Source organism: Ranitomeya imitator, chromosome 7 (genome assembly GCF_032444005.1).
Source record: "Ranitomeya imitator isolate aRanImi1 chromosome 7, aRanImi1.pri, whole genome shotgun sequence".
In the NCBI taxonomy this organism is placed as follows: Eukaryota; Metazoa; Chordata; class Amphibia; order Anura; family Dendrobatidae; genus Ranitomeya; species Ranitomeya imitator.
In genome coordinates this window covers 44,700,046-44,726,128 of record NC_091288.1, presented here as the reverse complement: position 1 = coordinate 44,726,128, position 26,083 = coordinate 44,700,046, and the positions used below count along the sequence as shown (strand labels likewise).

At 42.6% G+C, this 26,083-nt stretch overlaps 1 protein-coding gene across 1 annotated transcript in view; it reads left to right on the top strand.

Moving 5' to 3' along the window:
* The window catches only part of LOC138646080 (dynein axonemal heavy chain 11-like), a 377,510-nt gene that overhangs the window by 153,360 nt on the left and 198,067 nt on the right, over nucleotides 1-26,083 (top strand). The window contains exons 43-44 of the mRNA XM_069735549.1: nucleotides 3,856-3,979; nucleotides 18,953-19,095. Coding sequence (XP_069591650.1) covers nucleotides 3,856-3,979; nucleotides 18,953-19,095 — 267 coding nt within the window. The remainder of the gene's footprint in view (nucleotides 1-3,855; nucleotides 3,980-18,952; nucleotides 19,096-26,083) is intronic.

The following is a 26,083-nucleotide window of genomic DNA, read 5'->3' as shown; positions in this document are numbered from 1 at the left end:
TAGGCCTGGTAACAGTCACAGGACTGTTAGAAATTCAGCTGTATGACCTCTCACTTTCAGCTCCTTGGCCCAACTGCCATTTCTTCTCTCAGACCAGAATGGATCAAGGGGAGTCTCTGGAGCTCCCCCTTCTGGCCGGAGGTGGTAGTGCAGTCTTGCTATTTTAGTATTTGTATTTACTGTCAGTAACTATTTTTGTGGCAAATACCCCTAGGGGTGCCACATTACCCCTTCTCATGTACAGCACCATGGAATTAATGGTGCTATATAAATAAATAATAATAATAATCGACATGCTGCAGATTTAAATCTGCACGGAAAAAATAAGCTACGTGTGCATGAGATTTCAGGGATCTCATTCACTCTGCTGGTACTAAGGAAATCCTTCAGGTTTTGTAAGAAAACTGTGCAGAAAAATTGCGACAAAAACGCAACGTGTGCATACCCTAAAATGGGGAATGCACATAAAATTGTTGAGTAGGCCAGGATGATGTCAGCAGTTAGTTGGCATCACACTGAAGGGACTCCCAGACTGGTAAGAGTAAGATGGAGAAAGGTACCATGGGTACACATGCCATGGATGCAGATAATGCAGCTCCATTTGTTGCCCTTCGAGAGAGCAGACTCAACCCCGGTTGATCTTTTCTGCTTTACAGCTTGGTAGGAGAACCTGTGCAAGACTCCTCTGTCCAGAGAACCTGTTTTTCGGCTCATGCACATAACTGATTTTCTTGGACGAGCGCTATCTTAGGTTTCCGCGGATAACACTCGTACCCATGATATTCTATGGGGCTGTGTCTGATTTTCCTTTCCTCCGACCGCTCAGTCCGATTTTGATCAGTTTCACCAACCAGGTTTATGGGTCCGTGAAAAGCATCAGACAGCACTCGGATGATATCGGAGTGAAGTCTGATTTTCACGGACTGTCAGAATGGTGAAGGTGGAGAATCTTTTATTTTCTGTCAACCTCCGAGGCAAACTGATGCCATTCTGATCCAACTCAGATCAGCATCATGGGACCGTTTTTTCTCAGATGGGCAAAAAATGGTCATTTGCCCTGGCGCTTAGAGTGAGTGAGCAAGATGGTGAAAAATTGCCCCAAAGGTCTCCGCAAGGTTGTGGGGGACAAAACAGACTTTGAGCCTTTCAGTCCTGAGTGGAAAAGCTTAGCACCATAAAGAGTGGCCCTTTGAAGTTTTTCTATGTATGCCACTGGTTTGTTCCCCTCTGCCTGCATTTACCATGTGGCCTGACAGAGGACTATTGCTAAACAGCCATATAACACCGAGGATAAGCGTTTTGCTGTTCCTTTTTTTTGCGGGGTTAGATACGTTCTTCATAATTAAGACTTCACTTGACATGCAATTACCACCATCTTTTGGACCAGTAAACAGTACCATGAAAGACTTTGCTAGTACCAAGCAGGTGAACGAGCTTTCTCCTCATTATCTGCTAGATAAACAATACAATTTTCAGCACTTCACTGCAATTAAAATGGTGGCGATTAGATTTCTCCTGAGTAAACAATGCGTCAAACTAATTCTTTGCTTAATTATCCATTTGCAAATATTGTTGTTGTTGTTTTTTTTTCAAAACTACTTGCAGGTCAATGTGGAAGAAGCGTTGCCACAATTATACAAAACAAATAAACCAATTTCTTAACTCCTCTTTAATTGCGCAAAGGTCTGCGCTAGCTGACGGAGGGGATACTGTAGTTGCCATGGTACCCAACTCACCGAATGTATCAGTAACTTCGTTACTAGACGATATTTAGTCCTGGTTGACAACGTTTTGCTTTTCTCCAACGCTGAATGTTGCTCATATGAAAACTATAGACAACAGGGGAGATTGTACCACAAATCTGGTCAAAAAATTGTGAAAATATTTGGTGTGCAAATATTTCATACAATATTTTTCTTGGAGAAACAAAGGGCATGAAGCATTGTGACTTGCTTTACAGTTTCTTAAAGAGGATCTGTCACTTGCTTGAACAAATTGAGTTAAATATTTGGAAAAATCCATGAGCTCCCGATTCTGTCGCTTTTTTCCATTTCGCACTGAGTCATTTCATTACAGAGATATTCACATTGGTTTCTTCTGGAGCTCATTATGTGAAATCTCTGCTTGTAGTGCAGCTGGGCGTTTCTTCAGAGTCTTCTCTGGGGGCGTGCGCTTTCAACCCTTCCTCCCATACACTGCCAATCAGAGCTCAGCAGCTAAAATCTGTCAGTCTTACCACTGCAGAGCTGTGATCTGTGATTCGCAGGGAGAGATGAAAGCACACACCCACAAAGAAGACTCTGGAGAACCACCCAGTTGCTCTAGAAGCAGAGATTTCATATACTGCGCTCCAGAAGAAACAAATATGAATATCTCTGCATTGCAATAACGTAATTCAAAATGGAAAAGAATGGCAGATTCAGGGCATCTCAGAGATTTTTACAACCTATTTAACTAATTTTTGAGCAAGTAACAGGTCCCAGCCCAGTGCTAGAAACAACACCTATTATGCTTTCTTCATATCTATTTTTCAGTTGAGCTTGCGAGAATGTTCTGCAAAAATCAGGTACTGAGTTGAAATAGAGAAGCTCCTCTTATCTTTCATCTCAGAGTTCATTTGGTTGCAGAAGAGGCTACAAAAATCCCATGGCTCCTTCAATTAACCATTGGTTGGAAATGCAGGGGGTCAGAACCATATTGATCTGGCATTAATGTGATGTCCTCTTATCTTAAAAATAGTTGATCAATATCAAACTTCACTTTTGAAAACTACTTTCTTAAGTCAACAGTGGCCAGTTTTTGATCAGATCCCCTGAGTATTCCTCATTTTTGTTTTTAAAATCCACCCTATGGTTCCAAAGACATTTCGCTTTTTATTTAGTGCGCTTAAGTTTTATGGTCTTTTTATGATCTTCTTTACCAAGCGGGTTGTTGATCACAGCATTCTCTGGGGGGCATGTCTTTAATGTCTTTAGGCTGCTCTGCATAATTACCATGTGAGAACGTTTCCTTCAAAGAGACCATAAACATGAGCATTAAATTAAAAGGCCTATATCTATGGAACCCTATGGCAGATTTAATTATTATTATTATTTTTAAATGCGGAACAGTCAGAGGATCAGCGGGAATAAAATAAGAGATATTAGCCACTTTTGACCTTATGATGGGTCCTTTTTAAATTATCTGTAACCAGGTTTATGCTGTCCTATTTGAAAGCAACGTAAAGAAGGGACAGAAACCCCGATTCCAGTGCTGTGTCACTAGATTGTATTCTTGCAGTTGTTTTGCTATCTGTTTTATCTGCCGCAGGTCTTGTAGCAAAATCAATGATGACTATTGGCAATGTGATCTTTGATATTCATGAGCTCCAGTCCTCATCACTGATTGGTATTTTTCTTCCTATACACAGTGTAGGCAGAAAGCTGTCAATCAATGCTGTGGGTTGGGCTATACAGAACTCATCATTGAGAGAACTAGCAGAGCTGCAGCAGATAGTGTTTTACCAAATCTACAGCAAGGAGCCCAGTAGGTTATACATCACTGGAATCAGGGTCTCAGTCCAATTAGATTGGAAAGCATAAACCTGGAAACAGATTACTTTTCAGTTGTGCGCTTTGTTGTTTTCTTTAATACAATTTTTGTGGAGTATGACGTTGCCCATCAAAAGTCAAACTGAATCTTGTGTCAAATTTACACTGACTTCTCCTAATAAGAAACGGAAATTAAAGAAACAATTGCGAGACTAAAACTATGAGAAATTCTCTTAAGACATCTTGGGTCTCAAGACTGATGGTGCTACGACACAGTTTGCTTGTAATTTTACAAATAATCCTGACTATTGTTCTTTTTCTGCAGAGTGACATCGCCACATTATACTTTAAAGTTGGAGTAAAGAATATCGGGACAGTTTTCCTCCACACAGATGCGCAGATTCCTGATGAAAGATTCCTTGTGCTCATCAATGACTTGCTGGCATCAGGTACAATTAATTTACTTAGAAAGATTTCTCCTGGTTATTAATCCAGGATCTATATCTTTGCTTGGACTTTTAAGTTTTTCCTTTATTAAACATTAATGCCAATGTTTAAAAAGGTGGCTCCACCTAAATTAGTACCATCACCCAGGAGCGGCGGTGGTCCAGTTGGAGAATATGTTTTTGTTTTTTTTATTTCCGACCACCATGGGTTTCAGACGAGCATATGAAAAATCATCCGAGTTTCATCCAGAGAACTTGGATGATTTTTAACTAATTTTGATCAGATTTTCATCCATGTGCCATCGGCGTGTCCAGTTTTTATATCTGTGTAACATCTTTTTTGTGATACGTTTCATACATCGACTTTAAAAAATGTACATGATCAAATAGTTTTCTAAGTTAGGATGTTCTATGCAAGATCCGATTTATTTTTTTTTTAAGTACACATAGACTTGAATAGGTGAGTCTTATCTGATATACCCAAGAAACTTGTGCTTATTGAATAACAGTAAATCTGTCCCATTGTTCTTTACCTGCAAAGAAAAAAAATCAGTTGTAACTAGAAATAAGTGAAAGTGCTCGGATAACGTCTTATCCCGAGCATGCTTATGGGAGCAGAGCAACAACACAATTTTATGGTTCTTTATCTTTATCAATAGAAATATTTTTTGGAACTTCAATAAAAAAAATAATTAATGTAAATCTGCCCATTTTAATGGTATTTAGGTGCTGAATAATTTAATAATATTTTTCTAAAAGTGTTCCAAGCATCCTTTCTGATAGCCAAAAATCACTTGCATAGACCTAGCTAGGTGTACCAGTTTCCATATACAGCAAGTGAAATAAGAATTGAACTCGTCACCAATGTTCTAATTAAATATATTTCTAAAGGTGCTATTGACATTAAATGGTCACCAGATGCTCGGAACAACCCATCCAATCCACACTGGCAAAGATATCAAACCATAGATGTCCATAAATTTTGTTATGTAATGATGAAAAATTACACATAGAAAAAAAAATATTGGGCACATGCAGGCTCAGACTGGCCCACCGGAGAACCGGAGGATTCTCCGGTGGACCCAGGCACTGAAACCTGCTGGCATACTGGCCAGCAGCTGCCTAGGGCCCCACTGCTCCAGGGGCCCCAAGCCAGTGGCTATGGGGCCCCTGAGTCAAGGGGGCCTGCCCTGTGCCATTAGCAGCAGCTGGAGACAGGATCCTGTCCCCGCTGCTAAAGCAAAATGAATATTCACGCTTCCCCACGCCCCTATGGGTGTGGAGAGGAGTGAATACCATTTGTCTTTAATAGCGGGCAGTGTTAGCCGCAAGATGCAGCTAACACTGCCCGCATGTAAAGCCGCACTACACACACACACACTCACAAAGTACTGCACACCCACACACACACACACAGCACCGCACACATACACACATGCAGGCACACAGACTCACAGAGCAGCTCACCTCCCGGCGTTCTGCTTCCTGTCTGAGACAGCCCAGCTGGATGACATCATCATCCAGCGTGCTGCTGTCTCAGTCAGAAAGCTTCCAGGAATCCAGCGAGGAAGAGGCTGCAGGGAGGTGAGCTGTGCTCTGTGCCTGCGTCTGTGTGTGTGCCTGCCTTTGTGTGTGAGAGTGTGTGTGTGTGTGTGTGATGATGAGCTGCGGTGAGCTGTTTGTGTGTGTGTGTGGTGAAGGACAATGATATTGGTGGGGGGTGACAATGATGGAGGTGATGGGCAATGATGGTGGTGGGGGAGACAATGATGGAGGTGATGGGCAATGATGGTGGAGGGAAGACAATGATGGAGGTGATGGGCAATGGTGGTAGTGGGGAGGCAGTGATGGAGGTGAGGGGAGGAAATGATGGAAGTGATGGGCAATGATGGTGAGGGAGACAATGATGGAGGTGATGGGCAATCATGGTGAGGGAGGGAATGATGGAGGTGATGGGCAATGAGGGTGAGGGGAGGCAATGATGGAAGTCATGGGCAATGATGGTGGGGAGGCTATGATGGAGGTGATAGGTAATGATGGTATGGGAGGCAATGATGGAGGTGATAGGCAATGATGGTGGGGAGGCAATGATGAAGGTGATGGGCAATGATGGTGGAGGGAAGACAATGATGGAGGTGATGGGCAATGGTGGTGGTGGTGGGGAGGCAATGATGGAGGTGAGAGGAGGCAATGATGGAAGTGATGGGCAATGATGGTGGGGGAGACAATGATGGTGGTGATGGGCAATCATGGTGAGGGAGGGAATGGTGGAGGTGATGGGCAATGCGGGTGAGGGGAGGCAATGATGGAAGTGATGGGCAATGATGGTGGGGGAGGCAATGATGGAGGTTATAGGTAATGATGATATGGGAGGCAATGATGGAGGTGATAGGCAATGATGGTGGGGAGGCAATGATGGAGGTGATGAAATGGGCAATGGTGGTGGGGGAGGCAATGATGGAGGTGATGGGCAATGATGGTGGTGGGGGGAGGCAATGATGGAGGTGATGATGGAGGTGATGAAATGGACAATGATGGTGGGGGAGGAGGCAGTGATGCAGGTGGTGGAATGGGCAGTGATGGAGGTGGTGGGGGAGAAGGCAATGATGGAGGTGGTGATGAGGACAATGATGGGGGTGGAGAGGGGCTGCATTATACTTTGTGGGGGACTGCATTATTCTCAGGGGACTACATTATATTATGGGGGCTACATCATACTATGTGAGGGGGCTACAGTATACTCTATGGGGGGCTGCATTATATTCTGTGGTGGGGCTGCATTCTCTCAGGGGACTACATTATATTCTGTGGTGGCTGCATTATACTATATGAGGGGCTGCATTATACCCTATGAGGGTGCTACATTATATTCTATTTTGGGGACTGCGTTATGCCTGAGGGGGTTGCATTATATGTTGTGGGGTGCTGCATTATATTCTATGAGAGGGGACAGCGTTATATTTTATGAGGGGGCTAAATTATATTGTGTGAGGGGGCTACCCCAACCCCTGCTACATAATTAAGACGTGAACTACCTTATATTATACCCTGATATTAGCACGTTTTACTGCACAATTGGTGGTCTTGTATCTATTTCTATGTAGCTACATAGTGGGCCCCAAGAATGATTTTCTCTGGTGGGCCCAAGGTGCTCCAGTCCAACGCTGGGCACATGAAGAAAGATAGGTGCAAAAAGCCCTGGAAAGTCATAACACTGGCTGAAATTATCAGTAATTAGAAAGAAATCCTACCTGCCACTTAATGAAAAATAACATCAGCTGGTCCAACTAATGGCCTATAAAAAGGTTTCTCATTACCGAGGTGCCACAGAAGAAACATCTCATGATTGATAAAACCAGTGAGCTGTTTCAAGACCTTTGCAACCTTATTGTTGTAAAACATACTGATGGCATTGGTTACAGAATCATTTCTAAACTATTGAAGGTTTCAGTGAGCACTCTTGATGCCATAACCCAGAAGTAGAAAGATCACCATTTCACCATAAACTGGCCATGACCATTTGCTCCCAGCAAGATTTCAGACAGAGGAGTGAAAAGAATTATCAGAAGAGTTGTCCAAGAGCCATGGACCATCTGTGCAAACCAACAGTAAGACCTGGAATCAGGAGGTATAATTGTTTTAAAGAAAACAATAGTAGTGCATTCAACCTCCATGGCCTGTATGCATGCTCATCATGCAAGACTCCATTCCTGAACTAAAAGCATGTTCAAGCACGTTTAAATTTTGTTCATTAACATTTACACAAGCCTGTGAAATACTGGGAGAATATAGTTTCGTCAGATGCGATCAATATTGAACTCTTTGGATGGCATAATATTCACCATGTTTGGAGTTTGGAGGTGGGAACATCATGGTGTGGGGTCATTTTTCAGCATATGTCACTGGCAAACTTCATATACGGTAATTGAAAAAAGGATGAATGAACAAATGTACCAAGACATCCTCGATAAAAATCTTCTGCCATCTCCCAGGATAACGAAGATGAAACAAGGGTAGACATTTCAGCAAGACGATGATCCCAACCACACAGCAGAGGAAACTAAATTGGATTCAGTGAAAGAAAATAAAGCTGGTAGAATGGCCCAGCCAGTCACCGAACCAGATTCCAAAAGAAAATTTATGGAAGGAACTAAAGCTCAGAGTTAATAGAAATGAACCCACAGGACCTTCAGGATGTGAAGAATGTTTGTGTGGAAGAATGTGCCAAAATCACACCTGAGAATGCATGTGACTAGTTTCTCAATACAGGAGGCGTCTTGAAGCTGTCATCACCAACCAAGGCTTTTGTGCAAAGAATGAAACACATTTCGGTAATGTGTTCAATACTTTTTCCCTTTATCATTTCTCACGATTACACATAACTTAATTTATGAACATCAATGGTTGATTTATTTGCCCCTGTGGATTGGATGGGTTGTTACCGATATGTTTTGAGAATTTCATGTCAATAGCACCTTTAGAAATAGATTTGCTTACAAAATTGGTGACGTGTTTAATACTTATTTCACCCGCTGTACATTTAGCATGTATTTTCGGTAACAAGGTAGCAAAATAGGGTAAGGCTAGTTTCGCATTTGCGTTAGAATCCGCAGCGTTTAATCCGCAACCGCAAATGCAGGAAAAACCGCATGCAAGCGCGTACAAACGCAGCGTTTTTTAGACGCATACATTAACGCATGCATTTAAAAAATGCAGCGTTTTCATGCTTTTCTATGCGTTTTGCATGCGTTTGCATGTTCTGTGCGCATGGTGGAAAATTTAACAGGAGAAAAATCTAGATAAACATACACCGCCAATGAGACTACAGTGGGCGTGTATTATGGGATATCTATATATATAGACCCTTGGACTGCTGAAATCTTAACAGTGTGCTACTGTATCCTGTGTCATGATGGATCTTCGCATGGACAGCTTTTATTTCAACCTGGATTTAAGCATCAAGCTGTTTCTTGCTTGTGTGTTTGCTTGGGAGCAACAAAGAAATAGAGAACCACAGAGATGGACACTGCATAGGCGTTTTTGGAGACACCCCATTATTGAACTCCGGGAGAGTCGTGGAGCCTACCACATGCTATATGGCGAGCTTAATGCCAACCCGAACAAATTCCCGGAATATATCAGGATGTCTCAAGACTCTTTTCGGGATTTGCTTGGTCGTGTCCAAGAAGCCATCAGGAGACAGGACACCCAGCTCCGTAGAGCGATTCCTGCAGAGGAACGTCTCCTGGTTACATTAAGGTACGTAATAAACAAATGCCAGTCATAATTATTGTTGGTCTGCATAGTATTATTTGTATTTTCCTTTATGTATTTAGCAGAACACCACCATAAATAGAATTGATTGTAATTTTGTTTTTTTATTTTATTTCAGATTTCTGGCAACCGGAGAGAGCTTGTCATCCCTCCACTTCCAGTACCGGCTTGGATTTTCCACCCTGTCTGGTATAGTTTCGTACACCTGCCGGGCTTTGTGGAATGTTCTCCGGGATGAATTTATACCCCTACGGTGGCTTAGTGGTTAGCACAGCAGCCTTGCAGTGCTGGGGTCCTGGGTTCAAACCCCACCAAGGACAACATCTGCAAAGAGTTTGTATGTTCTTCCCGTGTTTGCTTGGGTTTCCTCCGGGTACAACGGTTTCCTCCCACATTCCAAAGACATACTGATAGGGAATTTAGATTGTGAGCCCCAACGGGGACAGCGATGATAATGTGTGCAAACTGTAAAGCGCTGCGGAATATGTTAGCGCTATATAAAAATAAAGATTATTATTATTACCCACCGAGGACATGTGGATGGAAATTGCAGAGAAATTCTGGAGTGTGTGTGATTTCCCCAACTGTTTGGGTGCGGTGGATGGAAAACAAATACACATTATCAAACCTGCCAGAACGGGATCAGAGTACTTTAACTACAAAAAATATTTTTCTGTTGAGCTCATGGCAATAGCAGATGCGGACTGTCGCTTCATCGCCGTGGACATTGGAGCTTTTGGCCATGGCAATGACTCCCAGACTTTCAAGAACTCTGATATGGGCCTACGTGTTGTGAATTCTGTTGTCGGGCTCCCTCCTGTGGTCATGAATGGTACTTCGGCTGGTTCTGTCCATGGACTTCCTCTGGTGGGTGTTTCTGAGTTTCACAGGTGACGAGGTTAATTCGTTAGCTGCTGCTCTATTTAACTCCACTTAGATCTTTGCTCCATGCCACCTGTCAATGTTCCAGTATTGGTCTAGTTCACTCATGGATCGTTCTTGTGACCTGTCTTCCCATCAGAAGCTAAGTTCCAGCTTGTATTTCTTTGGTTTGCTATTTTTCTGTCCAGCTTGCTATTTAATTTGTTTTCTTGCTTGCTGGAAGCTCTGGGACGCAGAGGGAGCGCCTCCGCACCGTGAGTCGGTGCGGAGGGTCTTTTGCGCCCTCTGCATGGTCTTTTTGTAGGTTTTTGTGCTGACCGCAAAGTAACCTTTCCTATCCTCGGTCTGTTCAGTAAGTCGGGCCTCACTTTGCTAAATCTATTTCATCTCTGTGTTTGTATTTTCATCTTTACTCACAGTCATTATATGTGGGGGGCTGCCTTTTCCTTTGGGGAATTTCTCTGAGGCAAGGTAGGCTTTATTTTTCTATCTTCAGGGCTAGCTAGTTTCTTAGGCTGTGCCGAGTTGCATAGGGAGCATTAGGCGCAATCCACGGCTATTTCTAGTGTGTTTGATAGGTTTAGGGATTGCGGTCAGCAGAGTTCCCACGTCCCAGAGCTCGTCCTTATTATCAGTAACTATCAGGTCATTCCGTGTGCTCTTAACCACCAGGTCCATTATTGTCCTGACCACCAGGTCATAACACCTACGTGTGTATGGCAAAAATTTTAATTTTCCACTGCCACGACCTCTCCCCAACACTCAAGGCCCACCAATGTAATTTGTTATGGTTGGGGATGAGGCCTTTCAGATGTGTGAAAACCTACTGAAGCCATATTCCAATCGGGATTTGAACCACACTAAAAGGATTTATAACTACAGACTGACCAGGGCTCAAAGAAAAGTGGAGTGTACCTTTGGGATTCTAGTCTCAAAATGGCGCATTCTTGGGACAGCCATTAATCTAAAAATGGAGACAGTCGATGAAGTTGTCAAAGCCTGTGTGCTTCTCCACAATTACATAATGGCTAAGGAACGACCCAACATTGAACAGTTGCAAACCCATTGCGAGATTACCAGCATCACCCGCTGCGGTCAACTGTTGAAGTTGGCCACATGCGGGACCAATTTGCTGCCTATTTTGATTCTGATATTGGACGTGTGGCATGGCAAGACAATATTGTGTAAAATGTCCTGTTGGGTTTGAGTCTGTACCAGTTATGTTTTAAATGTTACTAATATTTTTTGTTAATAAACTACGTGTTTTGATATTTTGACCGAGTCTCCTATGTATTTCCTCTAAAAACCACTTAGGTTGCTAGTGGTATGGTAGTTGACGTCATTGCGTCCTGATTCTGTTCTGCAGTATCTATTGGATGCAGACTGAAGAGACGATGGAGGTTTAATACAAAACAGATCTATACTCATCAAGTCAGGTGTCAGAAATAATGAATTCATGATGCACAAATAACAGCCTCGTGAATTCACTATCTCTGACACATGTCCAGGTGAGTATAATATGCCTTGTATGACCTCCATCGTCAATACTGTTTGTGTGAAATAGATTACGTACACTGAAGAAAAAATGGAGGTTATACACGGCAGTTCTCTACTCACCAAGTCAAGTGTAATAAATAATTATTTTTTTGAAACATGACCTGTTGAGTATAGTTCTGCATTGTATTACCGCCATTTTCTCTTCCACCTACGACACAAATTAATCAAACTAAAGAGATTATGGAGGAAATACAAGTAATTTTTTTTTGCCACCTCATAGCTATATACCAAACACACAAAGGTGAGGTGTTCTACTTAATAACTACTGGAGTTATGAGTTAGCCAAAAAATAAAGTGTGCAGCACAGTGTTTTATTCGGCGCACGGTGTGTGTCGCTGGTGGCGAAATACACAATTAACCAAACATTATTGGGGGCAAAAAACATTATTATTTATTTTTTAACAAAAAAATTAATTTAACTGCGCCTGCTTGGGGTAGAGTGACAGAAATGGGGGATGTGTAGCTGTGAGGCCTGGCTAACTGTGGACTTACGCAGGGGTGGCAGGAGAAGTCGCAGTTAAGGTAGTAGGGTCTGGGAGTTCAGAGATGGGGTTTGATGCATGAGAGGGCAGAGACTCACTGGAAGGGTGAGACAAACCTGACATTACAGACACATTGGGAGGTGAGGTGGGAGGAATTGAGATCGTCCTTTGTTTTTTATTTTGTTTCCTTTTTTGGCATCGGCACTGCGGTCTGGGGAGCCTCGGTGGGGTCATTTGTTGCGGCCTGGTCATGGTGGCCAACCTGTCAGGGTCCGTGTGCCGCTGCATGGTTGTGGTGGTGGGGAAGGCCATGCCAGGGTCCGTGTGCCGCTCCATGGTTGTGGTGGTGGGGAAGGCCATGCCAGGGTCCGGGTGCTGCTGCTGCTGCTGCATACTGGTGCCGAAAAGCATGACAGGATCTGGGTGCTGTTGCAGCTGGGACCTGGTGATGGTGGCCGACCTGTCCTGATCCGGGTGCTGCTGCTGCATGGTGGTGGCAGTGGAGGAAGTGCAAGCAGGAGCAGCAGTTAACGTGGTGGTGGTGGGCTGTCCAACAGCACTCGGCATGGTGGTGGTGCTGTAGTGGTGTCCGGCAGTGCTTGGAATGGAGGTGGCCGTGTAGTGATATGCAGCAGGCTCGGCATTGAGGTCAAGCATTACAGTGTAGGCACAGGTGGATATGCCGCCACTGTCTGCTGAAAATACCAACTCTGCTGCATAGCCTGCACGTAAGCAGCATTGCAGGCCTGCATGACACTAAGCTGGAGATCAGGAGTAAGGTGTTCCGACATGCCCTGTTCAATTTGATTAAAAAAATTATGTACTGGCCTCTGGAGGTCAGCTTTTACTTGGTCAAGGCTTTTGGTGACCTCCTGGATACGTGTATTCATATGGTTTATGGCACTATCCAGTCGATCACCCATCACCTTGAGTCTACCATGAAAGACCGAGCTCAAGAGCAAAAACTCGGGCATGAGTGACCTGTCCGAGGCCCTCTGCCGCTGCTGGGAAGAGCCCAAAAAAAAGAGGCAGAGGACTGGTAAAGGGGAACACCTGATTGACCACCTTCCTGGTCTCCAGTCTGTGTGGCAGGCCCACTTGCTGCAGCGCTGCTGGATGGCTGGGACGGGTCTGTGGCTGTCTGATGAAAGACTGCTCCAGAACCAGGGTCAAGAGTGCTCCTCCATGTGCTGTGAAAAAAGAAGAAAAAAAAATTAATACGAAACATTTACAAAAGTTAAGTGTCAACTCCTGTGGAATAGAAACATAGAGATTTAGGCAATAGAACACAACCCAATACACCAAAAAAATACTCACGTTCTCTGGGCAAGGACCGGTCTAAAAAATGCAAGGATTCGGTGATATTTGTATTTGCGGATCCTTGCTCCAGGACCTCTAGGAACCCGGCTCTCTTGACGAAGGTCCTTGTTGAAGCGATCTTTTATCGAACGCTAACGTGTTTGTGACTTTGAGCACTGTTGAAAAGCAAAAAAGAACGGTTGAACAATGGACTTTTGGCCGGCCATGGTCACTGCTGCAGCACACCGCATTGCAATACTTACAAAATGCATTTCAGACCCGAGTTGGGGCGTTGTCCCAGCCATCCCACATCGCTTTGGCCACCTCATTCCATAGCCGCCGGATCGTCAAGTTGTCCGAGTGCTGCGGAACCCGGGTGTCCCACAACGGGACTCGCTCATGGACAAGGCAGATTAGGAGGTAATTTTCAATGAGGTCCTCATCCCGTTCTGGAACCTAAAAAATAAATAAAGACATTAATGTTGGAGACATTAACATAAGGAAAAGAAAGAAAACAGAGACAGAAAACTGGCATGAATATTGAAAGTCAAGAAAAAAATGGAGTCAAGAAGAAAAAGGTAAAGAAAGAGGAAAGTAAAGAAATGCATATTCAAGAATAGCAAAGTGAGGATACATTAAACAGTCAGCCACGTATGCGTACACGCTGCCGCCTTGCCACCCGACCATCTCCACGCTGCTCCTGCTCAGCCTCTGCAGCAGTGGAAGAAGTGCTCTAAAAAAAGGAAAAAAAATTACCATATGTGTAGATGTGACAGTGAATGCTTACCAATACGTACAAACGCTGCGGACACAACCGCAAATGTGAAACCAGCCTAAGAAATGCTATTACAATCATTTTACAAATTACATTTCCTGCTTTAAATTTTTTTTTTTTAAATATACCGTATATATATATATATATATATATATATATATATATATATATTTATATTTTATTTTTGTATTTATTCAATTGCCATGTATTACGGTATACATCAGGATAATGTCTGTAAGGCGCTGCAGAATGTGAAGGCGCTTTATAATCAAGCATAATAAATAAATCCACTATTAAGAAAATAAATAATACATCTTAATGAGAATTGTTAACTATGCCTACTTATACTTTTTTTTATTCTATCAATGTAACATATACTGTAGAAGTTTCAGCCGCTTTAATCATATTTTTAGGGTCCAAGTGGTGTGCAGGTCATTCTTTTTTATTCTATGCAGGAAATTAAATTTATTCAAATTATGATAATGGGTCCTATGTCTTTAAATAACGGAGACCAAAAATGAGGAAAACAGGAAGGGGAAAAAAAATCTAAATACATTCATGATCAAAACAGTTCAGAAATAACACACTTTAAATGAGCACAGGGCATTGGGGCTTGAATAGGCTTCATCAGCTCGTGTGAAAGGTCATTTGCGCAGATTTGTAATAGGCGCTGTCAAGTCACCCCTGTGACACAAGACAAACAAGCTGCTTAATATAATGAGTTGCAATCAGCAATAATTCGGTTTATTATGGATTTTTATTTTTTTTTTTAAATAGGTTTTTATCGCCACTTGTTTCACAAGACGTCTGTGATCAGTTTTCCTGATACATTATTTGAAAAAAAAATATTATATATACAATTAAAGACACAGCGAGTAAAAATTAATCAGAAGAAAGGAAGCAAGTTGTTTGAAGAATTTCATTTGAAATGAGTGCCCAAGTTTAAATATTGCGATTGCAGAAATAAATCAGTTATGTGGAGTTTGTTTTGTAAAAATAAAGCTGATATTTTTTAGATTGCAATTTATAGTATCACCTATACAGGTGAAGTAGACCCTCGTGTATATTATTTTGCATCTTTATAGCCATGTGCAGTAGAGTAAGGTTTGTAGTAACATAGATAGCAAGGCCGAAAAAATACATTTGCCCATCCAGTTGAGCCTATATTCCGTCAGAATAAATCCCCAGATCTACGTCCTTCTAAAGAACCTAATAACTGTAAGATATAATATTGTTACGCTCCAGGAAGACATCCAGGCCTTTCTTGAACCCCATCGAATGAGTTCACCATCACCACCTCCTCAGGCAAGGAGTTTATGGTAACTGATGAGCACTCAACACATTTTTTTACATGAAAGTAGAGGCATTGTTGCTTGTCACCCAATAAAAATTATATATTTTTTTGTTTTTGTAGCCATCCAATGTACTAGTCATTAAAAATCTAGTGTAGAAGCAATATGCAAATCAGGCTGGAAGTGCATAGAGGGTGTGTCATTGCTGCTTCTTCCCAATGCTTTCACACACCCCTAGTGCAATTTGAGCTTGATTTGCATATAGCTTCTACACTAAATTTCTCATGACTGGAACGTCGGATATCTACAAAAAAAAAAGTACCGTTTGTATTGGGGAATAAGCGCCTATTCAGCCATACCACTGCTTGCATATGCAAACAAACTTGCTTTATAACATACATTTATGATAAGAATTTAACTTTGTTACTAAGAAATGCATTTTGGTAGTGGTAAAGATGAGCAGATGGATCCGCGGAGGATCGAGTACGAATTGAATTACCTGAAATTTTTGTTTTCTTGTGAACTTGAACACTTCAAGATTCGATAAGCGGTTCACAAAAAGAAAAACACACCTTGCCCAGCACCTTGCCCACACTGCTGGTGCATCATAGAGTGGGCTAACATCGCTTTGCTTTGCCGTGCTGGACTCCTCATCATGCCTTGCAGCTGTGACATCTAGCAGGTTATCATACCTTGTACAGTGGTGGTCAGCATAATGGGCCATCACAGATCAGAGGTTCCCAGTGCAGCACAGTTTGTACGGCAGAGTCATTTTCCATCTTCAAGGTCACTGTCTTGCTCTCCTGTAGAGTGTAAGTTCTTATGGTCAACAGGGTCCTCTCTCTCTCTCCTGCAGAGTGTAAGCTCTTATGATCAGTGAGGTCCTCTCTCTCTCAATCTCTCTCTTTTGTGCAGAGTTTAAACATTTATGGTCAGTGGTGTCCTTTCTCTCTCCTGTAGAGTGTAAGCTTTTATGGTCAGTGGGGTCCTCTCTCTCCTGTAGAGTGTAAGTCCTTTTAGCCATTGGTGTCCTCTCTCACTCTCTCAATCTCTCTCTTTCGTGTAGAGTGTAAGCATTTTTGGTCAGTGGTGTCCTTTCTCTCTCCTGTAGGACGGTTTCACACGTCAGTGGCTCCGGTACGTGAGGTGACAGTTTCCTCACGTACCGGAGCCACTGACACACGTAGACACAGTGAAATCAATGCATCTGTGCAGATGTCATTGATTTTTTGCGGACCGTGTCTCCGTGTGCCAAACACGGAGACATGTCAGTGTTCGTGGGAGCGCACGGATTACACGGACCCATTAAAGTCAATGAGTCCATGTAAAACACGTACCGCACACGGACATTGTCCGTGTGCAGTCCGTGTGCCGTGCAGGAGACAGCGCTACTATAAGCGCTGTCCCCCCCACTGGTGCTGAAGCCGCCATTCATATCTTCCCTGCAGCAGCGTTTGCTGTAGAGAAGATATGAATAATCGTGTTTAAAATAAAGATCCATGACCCCAACCCCTCCCACCCCCTGTGTGCCCCCCCCCCCCCGCTAGTAATTAAAATACTCACCCGACTCCCTCGCTGGCTGGCGCTGCTTCCTGTCCTGGCCGCACCTTCTACTGTATGAGCGATCACGTGGGGCCGCTCATTTACAGTAATAAATATGCGGCTCCACCCCTATGTGAGATGGAGCCGCATATTCATGATTGTAATGGGCGGCCCCACGTGACCGCTCATACAGTAGAAGGTGCGGCCAGGACAGGAAGCAGCGCCAGCCAGCGAGGGAGTCGGGTGAGTATTTTAATAACAGCGGGGGGGGGGGGGATGGGGTTTTGCACAGGGAGTGGGAGGGGGGTGGGGTCATGGATCTTTATTTTAAACACGATTATTCATATCTTCTCTACAGCAAACGCTGCTGCAGGGAAGATATGAATCGCGGCTTCAGCACCAGATGCAGGGGACAGCGCTAAACTTTAGCGCTGTCTCCTGCACGGTGCGTGTGGTACCCAGTGAGCACACGGTGGCACACGTGTGCCGCACGTGTGCCACACTGATGTGCCACAGAAACGCACCGGCACACGGACACGGATAATTCCGGTACCGATTTTTCCGGTACCGGAATTATCTGGACGTGTGAGACTGCCCGTAGAGTGTAAGCTTTTATGGTCAATGCCATCTCCTCTCTCTCCTGTAGAGCGTAAGCTTTTATGGTCAGTGGGGTCCTCTCTTTCTCCTGTAGAGTGTAAGCCCTTATGGTCAGTGGGGTCCTCTCTCTCCTGTAGAGTGTAAGCCCTTATGGTCAGTGGGGTCCTCTCTCTCTCAATCTCTCTCTTTTGTGCAGAGTGTAAGCTTTTATGGTTAGTGGTGTCCTCTCTCTTTCTCCTGTAGATTGCAACCTCTTATCGTCAGTGGGATCCTCTCTCTCCTGTAGAGCGTAAGATATTATGGTCAGCGAGGACCTATCTCTCTCTTTCTCTCTCTCCTGTAGAGTGTAAAGTCTTATGGTCAGCAGGGTTATCTCTCTCTCTCCTGTAGAGTGTAAACTCGTATGGTCAGTTGTGGCTTCTCTCTCCTGTAGAATGTAAAGTCTTATGATCAGTGGTATCCTCTATCTCTCTCTCCTGTAGAGTGTAAGCCCTTATGGTCAGCAGGTCCACTCTTTCTCTCCTGTAGCTATTATGATCAGTGATGTCCTCTCTCTCTATCCTGTAGAGTGTAAGCCCTTACAGTCAGTGGGGTCATCTGTCTCTCTACTGTAGAGTGTAAGCCCTTTTGGTCAGCGTGGTCCTCTCTCTCCTCCAGTAGAATGTAAACTCTAATGGTTAGTGGGATCCTCTCTCACCTGTAAAGTGTAAGTTGCTTTATACAGTCTATATTAGACCTTCCTGATTGGCTGTGCTATATCATGTAACGTAATAAGTGCAAGGCATTATTGGGAAGCCTGCTCAGCCGTGCCTGAGGTCATATGAGCCTTCTCTGGATGATACAGTCTTTTACAATGTGTAAAAAAATTGGCAATTTTAAGCGTTTCACTCAAAATGATTTGCAAATTGTTAGAATTCTCTTTTTCAGCAAAGTATTCAGAATTCTACATCAATTCAAATAGCATGGAATCCAATCAGTTTGCTCAACTCTAGTGAGACCTAAATACAAATTAATGCATACATTTTTAAGAGGAATGAGGCACCACAAAGAAACGGAACTCCAAAATAATAGGAGGAATTCAACATTAAAATAACTTTCATCTACAGTTGATTTTTTTTTTTAGAATTTGGGAGAAACATTTAGAGTATTTCATTCATTATAAAGGAATAGGAATGTAGATCATAAAATAATTAGGAGTATAAAATGATCTACCAGGAACAGTAGTTTTATGTTTTTTTTTTAGCACATGTATTCTGTGTGTACATGTTTTATGCAGGTGAAGTCCCAGACCTTTTTAGTGAAGAGGAGATGGACACTATCGTCTCTTCAGCCAGGATGGAGCTTCGTGCCCTCGGCCTTCCGGACTCCAGAGAGAATTGCTGGCAGTTCTTTATTGAGAGAATCCGCCGACAGCTGAAGGTGAGTGTAAAAGAATAGAAAAGGAAAAGGAGAATCAAGAAAATAACATCCGGGAAAGAAAAGACAATTGCTGATGTCCCAATCATAGCCATTTCTCCCAGATATCTTAATGATAAATTGTTACATTTTTCTTTACAATTCCCTAAACATGATAAGCACAGGTAAAACAAATAATTTTATTTTACACAGCTTATTTATGGGGATTTCCATAGAAAAAAAAAAGAAAATACAATTAGGATTTATTGGTGTTGTTTCAGGTTGAGTGCTGTTATTGCATGATAAGGAAGATGCGTATTGTGCAAAAGAATATCTCACCTTCCGTCTGCTCCACACACATCTAAACTATAGAATCAGTAACTGTCATCATTTATACATACGTCATCCTAAATTATGGGATCCGATCTGTTTTATTTTGTCAATCTGAATTTACATTGCCCAAAAATTACAATTGAGTGGAAATAAGTTTAATTACATATTTTAAAAAATACGTTTTGTATTTAAAAATATTGTAAAAATTAAAATTATGTAATTATTGGTACATGCTATGTGGCTTTTGCCATAGGTGTGTTATATCCCATAAAAACGTACTGTTGTACTCCTTTTACACTAATATTTTTTTGTACATTAGTGTTTTTCCACAACCAGTTTTTTGTCTTTTTATATGCTTTAATTTTTTTCCTCTTCTTCTTCCTCCCGTTCTTAGAGCCATAACTTTTTTTTCGTCGACATAGTTGTATGAGGGCTTGTTTTTTTTGCAGCATGAGTTGTAGATTTGAAAGGCACCATTCATTTTACCATATAAAGTGCTGAAAAAATGAGAAACAAATTCATAGGGAGATGAAATCATGAACAAAAAAAAATACAATTCCAACATATTTTTGGGGTTTCATTTTCACACTTTTCTTTGTGCAGTAAAAATGACCTGGCAACATTATTCTTCAGATATTTTCAATTATGAAATTTGTATAGTTTTTATATTACTTTCATGGCTTTAAAAAAAAATTCTGAATTTTGCAAAAATAAAATTAGTTAGGGTCACCATTTTCTGGTACACATACTGTAACTTTTTTTTAGTTTTTTGCCTGTGTGAGGCCTTGTTTTCTGCGCTCATCTTTTATTGGAGCTATTTTGGGGTACTACTTATATTTTTATCTCTTTGTACTTTTTTTTTTTATCGTGGGAGGAGATAGGCAACCAAAATAAACAGTAATTGTAGCATATCAATTTTTTTTAGCGCATTTACCTTATTGCTTTTTGTATTTTGATATATTGAACTTTTAACGGTGACACTGAATATTTTTTTTTTTATTATTTTATTTTTTTTAATTTTAGAATGGGGAAAAGGGGGCGATTTGTGTTTTATATCTTTAAGGCTGTGTGCACACGTTGCGGTTTTTTCGCGGTTTTTCCCGATAAAAACGCTATAAAGCCGCAAAAAAAACACATACAATAAGCATCCCATCATTTAGAATGAATTCCGCGTGTTTTGTGCACATGATGCGTTTTTTTTTCCGTGAAAAAAACGCATCGTGGTAAAAACCGCAGCATGTTCATTAATTTTGCGTGTTTTTTGCGGATTTCCCACTACAAAATGCATTGGGAAATGTCCGGAAAAAAAACGCGGCAAAACCGCATGCAGATTTCTTGCGGATTTCTTGCAGAAAATGTCCGGGTTTTTCTCAGGAATTTTCTGCCAGAAATCCTGAACGTGTGCACATAGCCTAAAACTATTTATTTTTTTTTTTCAATTCATTTTTTTTTTAGTCTCCGGTCAACCAGTCGACTGGTTTCTTGTACTGCATACTGTAATACATCAGTTCAAATAACTATGTACTGTGAAATTCAGCTTGTGACTGTGCTTCAAAGAAGCAGCTAATGGTGACGAGGGGGCTCTGCTGACATGACGAATCATCGACACCCTGCTACCAAGTCATGGAAGGGCCAATGAGCGTTGGAATGGCCGCCTCAGTGAAAATGCACCACCTAAATGCCGCTGTCAGAGATTGACAGTGTCAATTAAGTGTTTAAGCAGCAGTGATCAGAGCTAGCTCCAGTCACTGCTGCTAGAGGCAGATACCGGCTATATAACACAACTGGCACCTGCACTTTAGGGAGCAAGTTCAGCTCCTAAGCCCAATCCCAATCCCAATCCCAAATAAAGGCTTTTATCGAGTTGCTCTTACATGTATTGCATAATGCTGAAACTTTGATTAAACAAATACATGTTACTGTTTTATACCAAGGTTACTGTAAAGTATAATGCCAGTTTTAATGAGAAGATTCAATGAAGTGAAAAGTGTTAATTATGTTATATCCAGCTGAGCTGATTTTCAGGTGTTTTATTGAAAAGCAAATAAGTCTATGGGGCGTTTATTATTCTAAAGTCTCAAATTTTATTGAGGGCTTTGACCAATCTTGATAGAGGTCAAAGGCCAATCAGCTGTTGGCTTACAGAAGAAGCTGTTAGATTAGGTATTAAACAGAACCCCTAATAAATATAATTGAAGGGGTTATATACTTTTGAAAACCCATTCTCATATCCTCTGTTAGGGAATTCAGAGTTTTATAAACGGGTTTCTCTGTTCCGTATCTTCATTACTGGAGCAGTTATAAAGAGTGATTCTCACTCTGGAGGACCTGACCTGACCTGTCTTGCCTTACGCCTATTGATTTGAATATGCACTGTGTAATGCTTCATTTCACCTGTGGTAGCACTGTAGAGAAAGTGAACACTTACTGCCAGGAATTTCCATAATCAATGAGCAGTAGGGAGATACTTTGTTATCTGCTTATAGTCAAGGGATCCATCTAATAAGTAAAGGTTGAATAAATCGTATAACCCTTTTAAGATACAATTATGAGTCATAAAATCACAGCATGAGTTATTTTTGTGCAAAAGCCCTCCCATTACAACCAACCCTGCAATGCGATTGTGGTGTACCGATGGGTTCTCTTGGCAGTTGGGGCCCGCCGAAAGTCAGTATCGCTGCCATCTTAGTCCTCTTAGAAAAGCTTGATTGTGGTCAGCGCCACAGTTTTCGTGCAGCCTCTGGCTGGGCTTCATAAGAAAGCTTCATTTTCTCTATAAAATGCAATATTGTATTGTACAAAATAAGCAATCAAGCGATTGCAGGTTCTAGACCCATAAGGAGACTGAAAAGTAATGCAAAAAAAATAATTTAAAAAAGTAAAAAAAATTAAAATGTAAAAGTTTGAATGACTCTTCTTTTCCAAGTTTCTAAAAAAAATTAAAATAAACATACTTGGTATTGCCATATCTAAAAAAGTCGAATGTATGAAAAGATAAAATTAAGTAACTGATAAGGCAAACGTGAAAAATCAAAACACAAACCGATTTTTTCATTACAAATTTTTGTCACTAATAATAATAATAATAATAATAATAATTGTTCTGTCTTCTTACAGTGTCTGTCTTCACACAGTGTGCAGTCTGACATACAGCATAAACCTCTTCTGTCTTTCAAAATAAGCAGACTGTTCTGTGCAGTCTAGCTTGTTTATGTGTCAGCAGATGAATATATACACTGTGGGCCATTTATAAGGATACACCTAAATAAAATGGGAATGGTTGGTGATATCAACTTCCTGTTTGTGGCACATTAGTATATGGGAGGTGGTAAACTTTTCAAGATGGGTGGTGACCATGGTGGCCATTTTGAAGTTGGCCATTTTGGATCCAACTTTATTTTTCCAATGGTAAGAGGATCACGTGACACATCAACCTTATTGAGAATTTCACAAGAAAAACAATGGTGTGCTTGGTTTTAACGTAACTTTATTCTTTCATGAGTTATTTACAAGTTTATGACCACTTATAAAATGTGTTCAAAGTGCTGCCCATTGTGTTGGATTGTCAATGCAACCCTCTTCTCCTACTCTTGACACACTGATAGCAACCCTGCAGAAGAAATGCTAGCACAGGCTTCCAGTATCCATTATTTCAGATGCTGCACATCTCGTATCTTCACAGCGTAGACAATTGCCTTCAGATGACCCCAAAGATAAAAGTCTAAGGGGGTCAGATCGGGAGACCTTGGTGGCCATTCAACTGGCCCACGATGACAAATCCACTTTCCAGGAAACTGTTCATGTAGGAATGCTCGAACGTGACACCCATAATGTGGTGGTGCACCATCTTGCTGGAAAAACTCAGGGAACGTTCCATCTTCAGTGCATAAAGAGGGCAACACATCATCATGATACTAATGTGCCACAAACAGGAAGTTGATATCGCCAACCATTTCCATTTTATTTAGGTATATCCATATAAATGGCCCACCCTGTAGAATCGAAATTTATGTGTGAGGTAAAACTACAAGAACAGAAATAGCAGGTATAAGTATTGGGCTTAGAATATCACATAACTACTAGCTACTGAACCCGTTCTACGCCCGGGTGGCCAGCATTTTTATAGGTGCATGTTTATTTATATACTAGATTGTGGCCCGATTCGAACGCATCGGGTATTCTAGAATATGCATGTCCCCGTAGTATATGGACAATGATGATTCCAGAATTCGCGGCAGACTGTGCCCGTCGCTGATTGGTCGAGGCAACCTTTATGACATCATCGTCGCCATGGCAACCATTATGACATCTACGTTGATACTGTGCCCGTTGCTGATTGGTCGAGGCCTGGCGGCCTCGACCAATCAGACGCGGGATGTCTACATCCATTATGACATCATCGTCGCTGTGCCCGTCTCTGATTGGTCGAGGCCTGGCGGCCTCGACCAATCAGAAACACGGGATTTCTATGCCGATGCTGTGCCCGTCGTTGATTGGTCGAGGCCTGGCGGCCTCAACCAATCAGAGAGGCGGGATTTCCAGGACAGACAGACAGACAGAAAGACAGACAGACAGACAGACAGACAGACAGACAGAAAGACAGACAGACGGAAAAACCCTTAGACAATTATATATAGATTTATTTATTTATTTTTCTCTCTTTCCTCACCCTCTCTCTTTCCTCTCCCTCTCTCTGTTATCACCCTCTCTCTCCCCAACCTCTCTCCTCAACCTCTCTCCCTCCTCACTCTCTTTCCTTACCCTCTCTCTCCTTGCCCTCTCTCTCCACACTCTCTCCCTTTCTGCTTACATTCCCTCTCTCCCCTCACCCTCCCTCTTTTTCCTCACCCTCTCTTCTCACCTTATCACTCTCTCCTCCCCCTCCCTCAACCTCTCTCTGCCCTCACCCTCCCTCTCTCCTTACTCTCTCTTTCTGCTCACCCTCCCTCTATCTCCCCTCACCCTTTCTCTTCTCACCCTCTCACTCTCTCTCCTCACGCTCTCTCTCCACGCCCTCTTATCTGCCCTCACCCTCCCTCTTTCTCCTCACTCTCTCTCCTCACCCTCTCTCTCCACACCCTCTATCTGTCCTCACCCTCCCTCTCTCTCCTCACCCTATCTCTCCCCACCCTCTCTCTGTGCTCACCCTTTCTCTCTCCTCAACCTCTCTCTTCTCACCCTCTCACTCTCTGCTCACACTCTCTCTCCACACCCTCTATCTGCCCTCACCCTCCCTCTTTCTCCTCACTTTCTCTCTCCTCACCCTCTCCGCACCCTCTATCTGTGCTTACCCTCCCTCTTTCTCCTCACCCTATCTCTCCCCACCCTCTCTCTGTGCTCACCCTTTCTCTCCTCAACCTCTCTCTTCTCACCATCTCATTCCTCACCCTCTCTCTCCCCACCCTCTCTCTGCCGTCACCCTCCCTCTCTCCTTACTCTCTCTCTTTCTGCTCACCCTCCCTCTCACGCCTAACCCTTTCTCTTCTCACCCTCCCACTCTCTCTCCTCACCCTCTCTCTCCACACCCTCTTATCTGCCCTCACCTCCCTCTCTCTTCTCACCCTATCTCTCCCCACCCTCTCTCTACGCTCACCCTTCCTTTCTCCTCACCCTCTCTCTTTTCATCCTCTCACCCCTCACCCTCTCCCCACCCTCTCTCTCCCCACCCTCTCTCTCCCCACCCTCTCTCTGTGCTCACCCTTTCTTTCTCTCCTCAACCTCTCTCTTCTCACCCTCTCACTCCTCACCCTCTCTCTCCCCACCCACTCTCTGCCCTCACCCTCCCTCTCTCCTTACTCTATCTTTCTGCTCACCCTCCCTCTCACCCTTCACCCTTTCTCTTCTCACCCTCCCACTCTCTCTCACCCCACCCACTATCTCCACACCCTCTTATCTGCCCTCACCCTTTTTCTCACTCCTCACCCTCTCTCTTCCCACTGTCTCTCTGCTCTCCCCCTCCCTCTCTCTCCTCACCCTCTCTCTTCTCACCCTCTCACTCTTTCTCTGCTGAAACCAACGTCCTTTAGATAATGACACCGTTGAGTGGCATGCACTGACTCCTGCGCATGTGCCAGACGCTTTGGACAGAATCACACATCTTCAGTTATATTATAGATTACATTTCCAATGTACAGTGAAAGCACACAGCAAGATGGGGATTGTATATGTGAACACATGACTTAGTAACAATCATGGTCTTATTTTACAACAGTTCTGTATAGCACAATACCACAGAACAGAAATTGTTCCCTTACCACATATACTTTGTCCAGGATAATGGAGTTCGAGTAAGATAATGCAGGGAACAACACACGTGTCTGGAGAACTTCTCTATGAAAAGTACATTTACCCAGAATGCACTGGTCCCTCCCACAATGCTACTGACTGCTTTACAGATTTTTTTTTAATACATTTAAACATCACCAGTTGGTGCTATTACCACATTAGATGTCACTAACAGAGTATTAACAGTAATTTAACCTCGTCTTTTGCCCTAATGGGCAGAGCAATACTAATAAGTAATAATGATAATATAGACTATGAAAATTTGGTGTTATATGATTGTAGTGATCTGCAGAATCATATTGCCAGTTAATGTTTACTGCACAATGAAGAACGTAAACACAAAACCCAAAAAACAATTGGGGGCTTGTTTTTCACCGAACTTGGAATTTTTTCT